A 12433-nucleotide genomic window follows, 5' to 3' on the forward strand; every position below is an offset into this window, starting at 1 on the left:
ACACCCACAGACACTTGTGTTGCAACACTACACAGCTATGATGCAACAAATCCCTGCCAGGCCTCAGGCGATGCAGAGTGCTTTACTGAAACATAGCAGGACTTATCCCTCCTCCTCACTTCTCCTGTTTGTGCTTTCCTTTCTAACTCACCTCCCAGACAAACTCGCATCCCATTCACAACCGTTCAATCCCCAGTTTCCTTTCTCATGGTTTGTGCCGTAGTCCTCTCTCACATGCTGTGCTTTTGCTTGAACTTGCTTTAAAGCTAGAATCCTTAGTTGCTACACACATTTTTTGACTTATAAATGAATGATATATACCCATTGATTCTTGACGAATATAACTGGCCTCATGAGCTTAGTTCAACAGTTGTAAACCATCAGAACCCAATATATATATATATATATATATTTTACTATAGGTTTGTAGACAACTTAAATGTGAAAACAGTGTTTAGCCTCAAAACATGGTTAAAACTATCATTTAGATATAATGGATGGTCAGGTCAGTCCTTGCATCCATAGCTCTGTGGTTGCTTTTCTCTAGGCCCATCCCTTAGATTTTTACCAAAACAGAGGCGGGGTGCCGCATTGTTATTGTTTGCGGGTTCCAGATTTAACTGCTTGTCAGTTTAAAACTACTTTAATTTTTTTCTTGATTCATTTTTGTTTTCAAACTTGACATTGTCTCTTCTCTCTCCTCTCCTCCCTCGTCCCATTTTCCCACCCTTCTGTCCATTTCCACTCCATTTCCCTCTCTACATTTCCCTCCCCCTTCCCCCTCTCTCTTCCCTTGTCTCTTTATCTCTCCCAATGTCTCTGCACTCTTGCCTGGTTTTGGAAACTGGTGGACTTCACTACATGAACATTTTCCTCATTACTTATTCGTCTTTTCTGATCTGTGTCGCTTCTTTCGGTTGGTTTTGACTACATTTGTTTTGAGCAGCGACCCAGGGCTGTTCGTCTGTGACATACACTCTGATCTCCCTCGTCATGTCCATCGTAGCTGTTTTGCTACTCTCATAGCTAGTTATATGAGGCGATGCTGGTCTCTCTCTCTCACACACACATGGAGGAAAGAAAGCTAGCCTTTCTCTGCCCTGGCTGGCTGTCTCTCTGGATGGATGCCTAGACAGACATGTCTCTCAGTGGGTGGGGGAGTAACTACAGAACAAACCAGCCCGATTGGCTGAACTAAACCAAAGGCAGTGGTATCAGCTGAGCTTGGTTCCAGATCTATTCGTGCTGTATAGCCAATTCCTATGGTCGCTGACGACAACCATAGGAGTTGGCTATACAGGACAAACATATATGGGACTTGGCTAGTATCAGCTGTCTCTTACAGCTCAGTACTGTACCACTCTGCTCAGCAACATAGCACAGCTAGTAGTAGCACTCCAGTTGACATTAATGAACACTAGGGTATTGAATGAGTGGTAATGCTATTTTGAATACTGTGGTAGAGTACTGAGTGAATGGTGGTGAGTACCAGACACTTTATGTAAAGGATGTGCATTATTTTTTCACTACATTGTATGTACTGTAAAGATTTGTAATAACATTCATTTTTACATGGACAAAAGTATAGTCATTTAATTAACAAATAACCAAATTATAATATGCTAATATTAATATTGTTGTTTTTATGACACATTGTGTACATACATATAAGTGGTTTTGAAGCAGTTGGGAACTGCAGCAGTTGACTGTTGGTTATTGATTCCTGAACAACTACAAATGTCATTGAAAACTAGCAATTGATTTTTTCATCAAATTAAGTTGTGATTATTTTGTTCCACAACTGCATCATAAATCGATCCTGAGGTCATTATTGAATTGTTAATAGTATTTCTTTGTAAATGAAGCAGACTTTCCAGAGAGCTGATGTTCTGGTTGCTTTCTTTAGAATGGAAACTAGACAGATAATGCTAGAGATCATGTATTGTGTGGGGTAGTGACTAGCTAGTAAATGGTTGTTTACAAAAGATCTCTTGAAGCACATATTATGTCTTTTCTTCAGGTGTTTTTGGTTATGACTAATATCAAATAAAGTTGATTTAATGCGTCTTAATGGGTTTGCATTTACTGGAGGGCAGGTGATTTAGATAGATGCCTTTACTGTTCCAAAGACAAGGTACAAGTCACATGTGATGTCTGTTGAGCCTTGTCAGGGAGACATTGATCTCCCAATTTGAGCACGTCAAGGTACCAGTATGCAGTTAACATCTACAAAACATTCAATTAGATGCTGTGGTATCTTGAAACTATGAAACTGTGCATGACAGGTGAGTTGTCTGTGTTTTATGAAACCATTATGTAGAAAACAGAGATATTTCCATATTCTAACAGTATGTCCACATGCATTCAGCTGTCTAACTGTGGTGCTGTATGTTCCTAGTGAGTCATGCTGTGTCTGTACTGTAGATATAGACGGGGAGTCTGCCCTCTCCACGGGCATCATGGCAGGGATCCTCATCTTGGCCTTCGTCCTGCTGCTCCTGGCTGTGGACGTCACCTGCTACTTCACAAACAAGTGTGGCCTCATCATGTGTCTGTGTGGCAAGCCAGGCAGCGGGGCCAAGGGACACAACCTAGAACAGGGCAAGGCTGCATTCATGTGAGTGTCTATTGTCTCAATATGGCACCCTGTTCTCTATATAGTGCACTTCTTTGGACCAGGGCCCGTTGGGGCGGAAGGTAGCCTTGTGGTTAGAGCGTTGGACTAGTAACTGAAAGGTTGCAAGATTGAATCCCTGAGCCGACAAGGTACAAATCTGTCGTTCTGCCCCTGAACAAGGCAGTTAACCCACCGTTCCTAGGCTGTCATTGAAAATAAGAATTTGTTCTTAACTGACTTGCCTAGTTAAATAAAAAATAAAAATAAAATAGGGAGTAAGGTGCATTTGGGATGCAGTAAGCTGAAAAAGGAGTCTGCACACTTCAATCAGATGCAATTTCACAGTTTTCATTTGCTAAACTTTGAGTCCGTAGTGACCTTTGTCTAAGATTTTTCTAATTGTGTCGTCCTCATTATGCAGTAGTTCTGTGTCATGGTGTCCATGTAATCATCCCAGAATCATCTTTGGTCCACAGAAAGGACGAGTCCAAAGAGCCGATAGTGGAAGTGAGGACAGAGGATGAGTGCACAGCCAATCACAATGCAGGAGGACCCACAGAACCCAATGAGACCACACCCCTTACAGAGCCAGAGTGAGTAAAGCTTGACATACAGACACACATACACACGGGTGCGCACATACACACACATACACACACACACATATATAATTGTTAGGCTAAAGAATAGTTCACTCTTGTAAAAATCACAATATTCTTGCACAATTTTGAGTACATTGTAATGAATGTTTATGACTTTTTGAGTATAGGCAGTTGGTTTATACATATGTCTGTGATTCCTATAAGCATAGTGCACCGTCGTGTGCTCATGTGTTTATGCTTTTTGAGTATAGGCAGTTGGTTTATACATATGTCTGTAATTCCTATAAGCATAGTGCACCGTCGTGTGCTCATGTGTTTATGCTTTTTGTTGAAATGTTTCTATAGTCACATTCACACTGCACTTAGCCCAGGGTTAACAAATGATTGATTAAATGGAGGGTTAGCTAACCCTAGGCTAGTTTTAACCCTGGTCTAACAACATGCAGTGTGAAAACCCTGTGTGTGTTGTGTTTTCCTCTGTGGTTGTTTTGGGGGAGGGGGGGGGGGTGAAAGGGTTTTTGCTGCCATAATGCATTTTTCTCGGGAAATTTCTTAGGAGATTTAGCTTTTCGATTTCAAGGTTGAATCGCTACCAGTCTCAGACGTGGATAGATCCACTGTGCTTTTGTCCTCCTGCATATGGTGAACTTGATGAAACCAGTCTAAAAACTGAGACATTAAAAACTGTAGTCACATGAGATGAGTGTCTGGTACTATTCAACCCTTCAGGTGGTTGTGTGTAGTGATCCTTTCCTTTAGAAAGACCTCTGTGTTTTCAGTTCATTAGACCCTACATGTTCTCCATGTTAGTCTGTGCATGGACAGTGTCCTTTGTTATTTGATGTGCCTCACTGCATGGAATCCCCTGGTGTGTCCTTTCTCTCCAGTTGATGTTGGCTGCTCTGTGTGTGTGATATCTAACTGCATGCTTTCCCTAACCCTAACCTCCTGCCTGCTCCTCATGTCCACCCCTCCTCCCCAGTCCCCACATCGGGTCCCAGTCACCTCAGTGTCTAGTGTGTGTGTCTCTGCTCTCTCCCTGCTCTCTCTCCCAGGCTGGCTGCCCTGGCTCTGGACACCCTCTCGTCTGTAGCCACCATCTCTGACACAGCCAACACAATCTATGACCCCGCCCAGGACAGCCCCTCTAGCGAGAGCACCGCACTCACCTGTAGCCTGTCTGCCCCCTCTACTGACCCCCTGTCTACCCCCATTACTGACCCCCTGCCTGCCACTTCCCCCGCCCGGCACCCACCTCAGAGTCCAACACAGCCCCCCCAACCCCCCTCATCTCCACCTCTGACATCACAGCAATCCCTCTGTTAGACCTTCTAGAAGACAGCTCTCCTAGAGCAGAGGACAAAATATCTGCCACTGCTGTTAGTGCCACAGATTGCCCTAAATCTCTTAAAAAGTCCCCTATTCCAATACCACCTAGGCGTCGAAACTCTAACAGACCTGCTCCTTCTCCTCCCACTCCCAAGAGCTCCACACCTACCCATTTCACCACTGTGGTCTCCAGGAAATCTGCCCCAGGCAGTCCCTCTCTTGCCCCCTCCACTGCCTCTCCTATCCAAAACACGAGGAAAGCTGCTCCCTCTCCTTCTCCTATGGCGTTCACTTTCCCAGCCTCTGACACCTCCACCGATAAACCTACACCTACTGCCACCAGCACTGTTACCCCAGTCCCTAGTACCCCTACTGTCCTGGGCTCTAGTACACCAGCCCCTGACCCTGACAAACCTGACTCTACTACCAAAGACACTCACACTCCTGTCCCTAATATAGACCCCACTACCACTCCCACACCTGTCCATAATATAGACCCCACTACCACTCCCACATCTGTCCCTAATATAGACCCCACTACTACTCCCGCATCTGTCCCTAATATAGACACCACTACCACTCCTACATCTGTCCCTAATATAGACCCCACTACCACTCCCATATCTGTCCCTAATATAGACCCCACTACCACTCCCACATCTGTCCCTAATATAGACCCCACTACCACTCCCCCATCTGTCCCTAATATAGACCCCACTACCACTCCCATATCTGTCCCTAATATAGACCCCACTACCACTCCCATATCTGTCCCTAGTGCTCCTACTACTGCCTTCAATGCTGATGTAACTTCTGCTATCGTTCATGAGGACACAACTAAATCTGCCCTTGTTTTCCCAGACATTCTCACTCCTACTCCTGCTCCCACAAGTGCCCCCACACCTGCCCCTAATGCTCCCACTGCTCCGAGCGTTGCCACACCTGCTGCCCCCACGGTCTCTATCACACCTGCCTCTACTACCTGCGACACCCCAACACCCACCCTAACCCCCCACATACCCATCACCACAGAGCCCCAAGCCCCAGAGATACAGTTTGAGTTGACCAATGGGGTGGCGACTAAGAGCCCCTCCCTGCCCCCAGCAGGGTCCACTGAGTTTCAGAGTAGTCCCACTCCCTCCCCTGCCCCTGTCCCTTCCTCCTCCTCCTTCCAGGCTAACGGAGACGGGTTCGGGGCAGACCTCCAGGCCTCAGGCCCTCCTGCTCTGGAGGAGTTAGACAGTCTGGCCAAGGCTGCTCCACTCAACAACGAGTATGGCTCCCTCTAGAGGTTTATACGTGTCAATGTTTGTGTGTGCCCATTTAACTTCTATTCTATTATCGCTCAGTCACCAACCTTCCATTTGTCCTGTGAAGTGAAATTGTAGTAGTCAATTGTGGTAACAGTGGTGATAATTGTTAATTAATGAGACTTGTGTAATGGTGACAGAAGTGCTGTAGTCATTGCCATGGTAGTGGTTGTGTGTAGGTAGCATCATGTGGAGTGTACAGTGCTGTGTAGTAGTATGGTACTCCTTGTAGAATGTGTTGTGGAGGTTGTGCAGTAACAGTGTTGTAATGACAGTGCCAGGCATTATTACTGCTCTTAGGCTGGGGAAAGGGCCAAAGACTAGATCTGGCCTTTCACTCACCCAGACACTGCAACAGACAATCATTTGGTTATTATGTGGTCCTTAGTACTGCTCTATCGCTTTGACTCAGAGGTGCTCTGTAATTATATTACTTGTGCTGGTATCAATCGTCTAACAATTACTACCTCTGGCCATTGTCCAAAAATATATTGGAAAAGTAGCGTTAAGAGAGTTGGACCCTTAACCGAAAGGTCGCTGGTTTGAACCCTGAGCCGACTAGGTGAACAATCTGTTGATGTGCCCTTGAGCAAGGCACTTAACCCTAATGTATCCTGTATGTCTCTCTGCATAAGCGTGTGCTAGAATGTAAATGTGTATTTGGGGTGTTTTTTGTTTGAACGCAGCTGTTATTGTTTCTCTATTACATTGCAGGTAGACTGTAATGACTGTTCATTTCTAATATTCTCTCCATTGCAGGAAGATATTTGGAGATGAGAAGAGTAAAGTGGAGGAGGTGAAGACAGCCCAGTCAGAGGTGACCACAGAACACAACGATGTCACACAGACAAGCGAGAGCAAGGCATGATTGGGCAGCCTCAGCCCACCCAAGATGGCGGCGGCAGCAACACTCATTACAGTCTGCAGCAGTTTTTCTTTCCAGTGCCCTTTCTGCATTTCCAGAACAACAACATGTGTCTGTGCAATAGAGTCCATTAGAGCACAATCTGGTTGTGCAAAAGTCAAATATTCTCACGTATGATTTGTTTTGCTACACCCATTGAACACTAAAGAACACAATTTGAGTGATCTCAAGTGGTATAGGAAACAACATTTCTCAGAGTTATAATTGTTTTCAGTGCGGTTGCAGATAAACAATGGATTATTCAGGAACATAACAGTGAGTGTACAAACATTAGGAACACCTTTCTAATTTTGAGTTGCACCCCCCTTTGCCATCAGAACAGCCTCAGTTCTTCGGGGCATGGACTCTACAAGGTGTCGAAAGAATTCCACAGGGATACTGGCCCATGTTGACTCCAATGCTTCTTACGGTTGTGTCAAGTTGGCTGGATGTCCTTTGGGTGGTGTACCATTCTTAATACACACGGGAAGCTGTTGAGTGTGAAAAACCCAGCAGCGTTGCAGTTCTTGACACACTCAAATCAGTGTGCCTGGTAAATACTTTCATACCCCATTCAAATGCACTTCAATATGTTGTCCTCCGCAGTCACCCTCCGAATAGCACACATACACAATCCATGTCTCAATTGTCTCAAGACTTAAAAATCCTTCTTTAACCTGTCTCCTCACCTTCATCTACACTCATTGAAGTGGATTTAACAGATGACGTCAATAATAGCCTTCACCAGGATTCACCTGGTCGGTCTGTCATGGAAAGGGCAGGTGTTTCTAATGTGTTGTACACTCAATGTATAATATATATATATATATATATATGAAGAGATTGACTATATAGACATTACTTTATTATTTCCATGTTACATTGTTCAAATGTTTGAAGGCTAGTCTCATCGAATAGTCTCATCGAATAGTTTGTTTGCATGTCTGATTTGCAAATGGTTCTTAATGTTTTGTTTGAAACATTTGACTGTTTTTACTCGTTATGTCTGTATTAGGGTGGGTTATCATACAGATTGTTTTCATGTTTCAAACAGAAGTTCATTGACAGAGACTGACCTGTAGCAGCCCACAATGCTGGGAATGCTCTGGTTTCAGAGAAACCGCGTATCAGGAGTTATCATATGAGATGTCTTCAACTCACTGTACATGGGGGTTCATAAAATGAATACTATATTGTGCTAAATGGAGAAGTGCGTATTGAGCAGCTAATATTGTACCGGTATTCACAATGAAACACAAGATAGAACAAAGTGCAACAGATCCAATGGTTCTCACAGAGAAAGGTTGTAGAGAAGAACTTTAATTGATCTAAGTGAATGTCTCATCATGACCCAAGCTTCACCACTTCCATGTTTTAACATCAACTATGATGAGTATCTTATCATATTCACAAGAAAACAAATCAAATGCCTGACTTTTATTGTTTAAAATCGTGTTTTTGAAGCAAAAATCTTTAAAAGCATTTTTGTACTCTCTGAATGGAAAGGTTTCTTTTCCACTCCTGACTGCGAGCTTGTGCACTGTGACTGTGTCAGTGGATTGTCTTGTCGTCACTTTCAATAATATCTACATAGCTTTGTCATGAAAGGTTTACCTATATATTCTTTTTAAAATGGTATCTATGAAAACAGTACAGCAAATGACTTAATATGGTCATTGTGACACATACAGTATATATACAGTTGTTGATCTCTCCCCGTCACACAGCGGTCTACTGTGGCCTGTATCACAGCCTGGGGAGATATGTTGAGTTTTTGGCATGATGAATTCAAACTGTACTTTATAAAATATGTGTAACAGAAACCCAAATAGACATACCTATATTTATTTAGGCAATGTGAGTTTCATATTGAGTTATGAGAGGGAGTTATCAGAACGAGGTCTGTTCAGGCCTATAAAACGCTTTATTTTAGTCCCCAGTTGTTGTTCAAGTGTTCTGTAATGTTGTCTTTGAATTGATTTTGTTTTTGTACAATAGCAGACATCATGAGCTTGTTGCCTGTTGACTTTATAATGCCAGAGACAGAGGGCAGGTTGGTAATCTGACAACAGAAGAAAACAACACTCCAAAATGCTCATATGTTGTACTGCCACTTTCATGTAAACAATCATTCCCCTCAGTATTTCAGTGGCATAGAACAGTCATGCCAGAACCTGTACAATACAACCCTCTGCTGTTGTCATCCTCCCACCCTGTCCCTTGTCTCTGGAGCCTCTTGTTCTTATTGGGTCAAACCCAGTGGACCGTTCTGCTCTCAGCGGTGTACAGTCTGAATACTAACCCATTTACAAAATAAAACAAGGTTTTGGAACCTCACGCTGTTTACCATTGTTTTCATGGCAAATCCTTGTTTTATCTCATTATATTAGTCTGCCCTATTCCCCATCTTGTTTGTGGATATAGTATACAAGTGTGAGCACTAGGTGGCATGAAATGACAATTTACAAGTGTGGTATTTTTTTGCCAGATTATATCAATGTCCTTGATGATAAAGTAATATGACTCCTTGATGAATATATTCAATTATTATCTAGATTACGTGAAGAAATGGGAGAATGTGAGATGGTAACAGAGTATAATAATGTGTTGCTGTTGTTGTATTCACAGAGTCCCTGATTTAGTGACTCCTGTTGCTCCTCTCTCTAGACTAGAGTGACGAATAGAATTGTAATGAGCCAAGGTCAGATCCATATCACCCAGGCAGATCCCACAGTATTTTTTAAATCTGAATTTATACAATTTCAGGAAGTGATTAATAATGGTTAGTTGAACTAATTGGTTTCAATTGCATCTGGATCTAAAGACTACTGACTTTTATTCATCCTGCCCAAAACCTAGGTTGTGAGGACTGTTGCCCTGTAGATGTCTCTCTTTCCAGCCTTGATAGAACCGGGAACAGAGGACAATCATTCAAAGCTGTGACGTCGCCTGGGTGATGATTTGCCTACTTGGAGTGTGGATGAGTTTGGAGCGGGTTCTGTGAATTGCCTTGCCATTATGTTGCCTGAATGATAAAGCAATCAATCGGCTAAGTGAGGACATAACAGGCCACTAAGGTAAGGGGAATTATAATATTGAAGGAATACTGGTATTGCACAGGTGATTCGAATATACTTTCTGAAATAGCTATTATTCAACCTATTTGCAATTCATGGACAATGTTAAAATATTAGTTGACATATTTACTAAATGGCATTCCCTTTGTGTTATTGTATACGTGTTCGCATTTCCGAAAATGTTATTGAGCCTAAAGTTTCTCCGCAGTTAGTGTAACAAGGATTTAAAAACTTGACTGCTTAGTATGCTCGCGGTACGATCAGACAGAGAGAGACGTGACTGAGCTGTGATGTGCGGTGCGCCCAGGCTATATGCTGTTCCCATACAGTTTAACATTACGGCGATAGTGAATTATTTCATGTTTAGAGATTTAGTAACTATATCATTTTAAATGCTGGTGTTTTGGGGTAGGAATTCGTGATTCCATCAAAGCTCAGTTTGCACCTGATGCGCTCTGTTGCTGAACTACCCAGGCTGAGTTTCAGCATTACCCATCAAGTGGATATGGGTCAGTGGTCACTGAAGGTCAGAAAATATAATCAATAATCATGTAACTATTTGTTGTAGCATTTATTTATATGAGCTATATTGGTGTAAGAGTGGCCACCCCTAAAAACATTACGCCTTGATCACACCGACAGTGCGCAAAATGATACCATATCTCGATACACAGTACCAGTCAAAAGTTTGGACACACCTGCTCATTCAAGGGCTTTACTTTATTTTTACTATTTTCTACATTGTAGAATAATAGTGAAGACATCAAAACTATGAAATAACACATGGAATCATGTAGTAACATAAACAGTGTTAAACAAAACAAAATATATTTTATACTTGAGATTCTTCAAAGTCGCCCCCTTTTGCCTTGATGACAGCTTTGCAAACTCTTGGCATTCTCTCAACCAGCTTCATAAGATAGTTACACGGAGTGCATTCCAATTAACAAGTGTGCCTTGTTAAAAGTTAATTAGTTGAATTTCTTTCTTTAATGTATTTGAGCCAATCAGTTGTGTTGTGACAAGGTCGGGGTGGTATACAGAATATAGCCCTATTTGGTAAAAGACCAAGTTAATATTATGGAAAGAACAGCACAAATAAGAAAAGAGAAACACCAGTACTTTAAGACATGAAGGTCAGTCAATCTGGAAAATGTCCAAAACTTTGAAAGTGTCTTCAAGTGTAGTTGCAAAACCCATTAAGCGCTATGATGAAACTGGCTCTCATGAGGACCGCCACAGGAAAGGAAGACCCAGAGTTACATCTGCCGCAGAGGATAAATTCATTAGAAATAACTGCAACTCAGATTGCAGCCAAAATAAATGCTTCACGGAGTTCAAGTAACAGACACATCTCAACATCAACTGTTCAGAGGAAACTGCGTGAATCAGGCCTTCATGGTCGAATTGCTGCATAGAAACCACTACTAAAGGACACCAATAAGAAGAAGAGACTTGATTTGGCCAAGAAACACGAGCAATGGACATTAGACAGGTGGTCTGATGTCAACATTTTGGTCTGATGAGTCAAAACTTTGTTCCCAACCGCTGTGTCTTTGTGAGATGCAGAATAGGTGAACCGATGATCTCCGTATGTGTAGTTCCCACCATGAAGCATGGAGGAGGAGGTGTGTTGGTGTGGGGGTGCTTTGCTGGTGACACTGTCTGTGATTTAATTAGAATTCAAGGCACAATTAACCAGCATGGCTACCACAGCATTCTGCAGCGATACAACATCCCATCTGGTTTGCGCTTAGTGGGACTATCATTTGTTTTTCAACAGGACAATGACCCAAAAAAACACCTCCAAGCTGTGTAAGGGCTTTTTGTCCAAGAAGGAGAGTGACGGAGTGCTGAATCAGATCATCTGGCCTCCACAATCACCTGACCTCAACCCATTTGAGATGGTTTGGAATGAGTTGGACCGCAGAGTGAAGGAAAAGCAACCAACAAGTGGAAACTCCTTCAAGACTGTTGGAAAAGCATTCCTCGTGAAGCTGGTTGAGAGAATGCCAAGAGTGTGCAAAGCTGTCATTAAGGAAAAGGGTGGCTACTTTAAAGAATCTAAAATAAAGATATATTTTGTCAGGGATCAGAGGACCAATATGCGGCGTGGTAAGTGTCCATGGTTCTTTTAATATGTAAATGTACACATGAACAACTGACTACAAAAACAAGAAACGTGAAAACCCCAAACAGTCCTATCTGGTGCAAAGACAGAGACAGGAACAATCACCCACAAACACACAGTGAAACCCAGGCTACCTAAGTATGATTCTCAATCAGAGACAACTAATGACACCTGCCTCTGATTGAGAAGCATACTAGGCCGAAACATAGAAATACCCAAATCATAGAAAAACAAACATAGACTGCCCACCCCAACTCACGCCCTGACCATACTAAATAATGACAAAACAAAGGAAATAAAGGTCAGAACGTGACATATTTAGATTTGTTTAACACTTTTTTGGTTACTACATGATTCCATATGTGTTATTTCATAGTTTTGATGTCTTCACTATTATTCTACAATGTAGAAAATAGTAAAAAATAAAGACAAACCCTTGAATGACTAGGTGTGTCCAAACTTT

The 12433-nt window shown here is 42.5% G+C and overlaps 2 protein-coding genes across 8 annotated transcripts in view; both read left to right on the top strand.

Moving 5' to 3' along the window:
* The window catches only part of LOC123992713 (neural cell adhesion molecule 1-like), a 107319-nt gene extending 100151 nt beyond the window's left edge, over positions 1 to 7168 (top strand). For 3 of the 7 annotated variants that reach the window (XM_046294155.1, XM_046294156.1, XM_046294157.1), the window contains one exon: positions 947 to 2067. In XM_046294155.1, coding sequence (XP_046150111.1) covers positions 947 to 1026 — 80 coding nt within the window. In that variant the 3' untranslated portion in view covers positions 1027 to 2067. Of the gene's footprint in view, positions 1 to 946; positions 2068 to 2424; positions 2618 to 3093; positions 3211 to 4201; positions 4454 to 4479; positions 5822 to 6617 lie in introns of those variants that run through there. The other 4 variants (XM_046294154.1, XM_046294158.1, XR_006831295.1 and 1 more) reach the window with 3 other exon arrangements.
* Positions 7169 to 10344: 3176 nt separating this feature from the next.
* LOC123992277 (zinc finger and BTB domain-containing protein 16-A-like) overlaps positions 10345 to 12433 on the top strand; it is a 38271-nt gene continuing 36182 nt past the window's right edge. The window contains exon 1 of the mRNA XM_046293445.1: positions 10345 to 10365. Within this exon, the coding sequence (XP_046149401.1) occupies positions 10345 to 10365 (21 nt within the window). The remainder of the gene's footprint in view (positions 10366 to 12433) is intronic.

Source organism: Oncorhynchus gorbuscha, linkage group LG13, assembly GCF_021184085.1.
Source record: "Oncorhynchus gorbuscha isolate QuinsamMale2020 ecotype Even-year linkage group LG13, OgorEven_v1.0, whole genome shotgun sequence".
Classification (NCBI taxonomy): domain Eukaryota; kingdom Metazoa; phylum Chordata; class Actinopteri; order Salmoniformes; family Salmonidae; genus Oncorhynchus; species Oncorhynchus gorbuscha.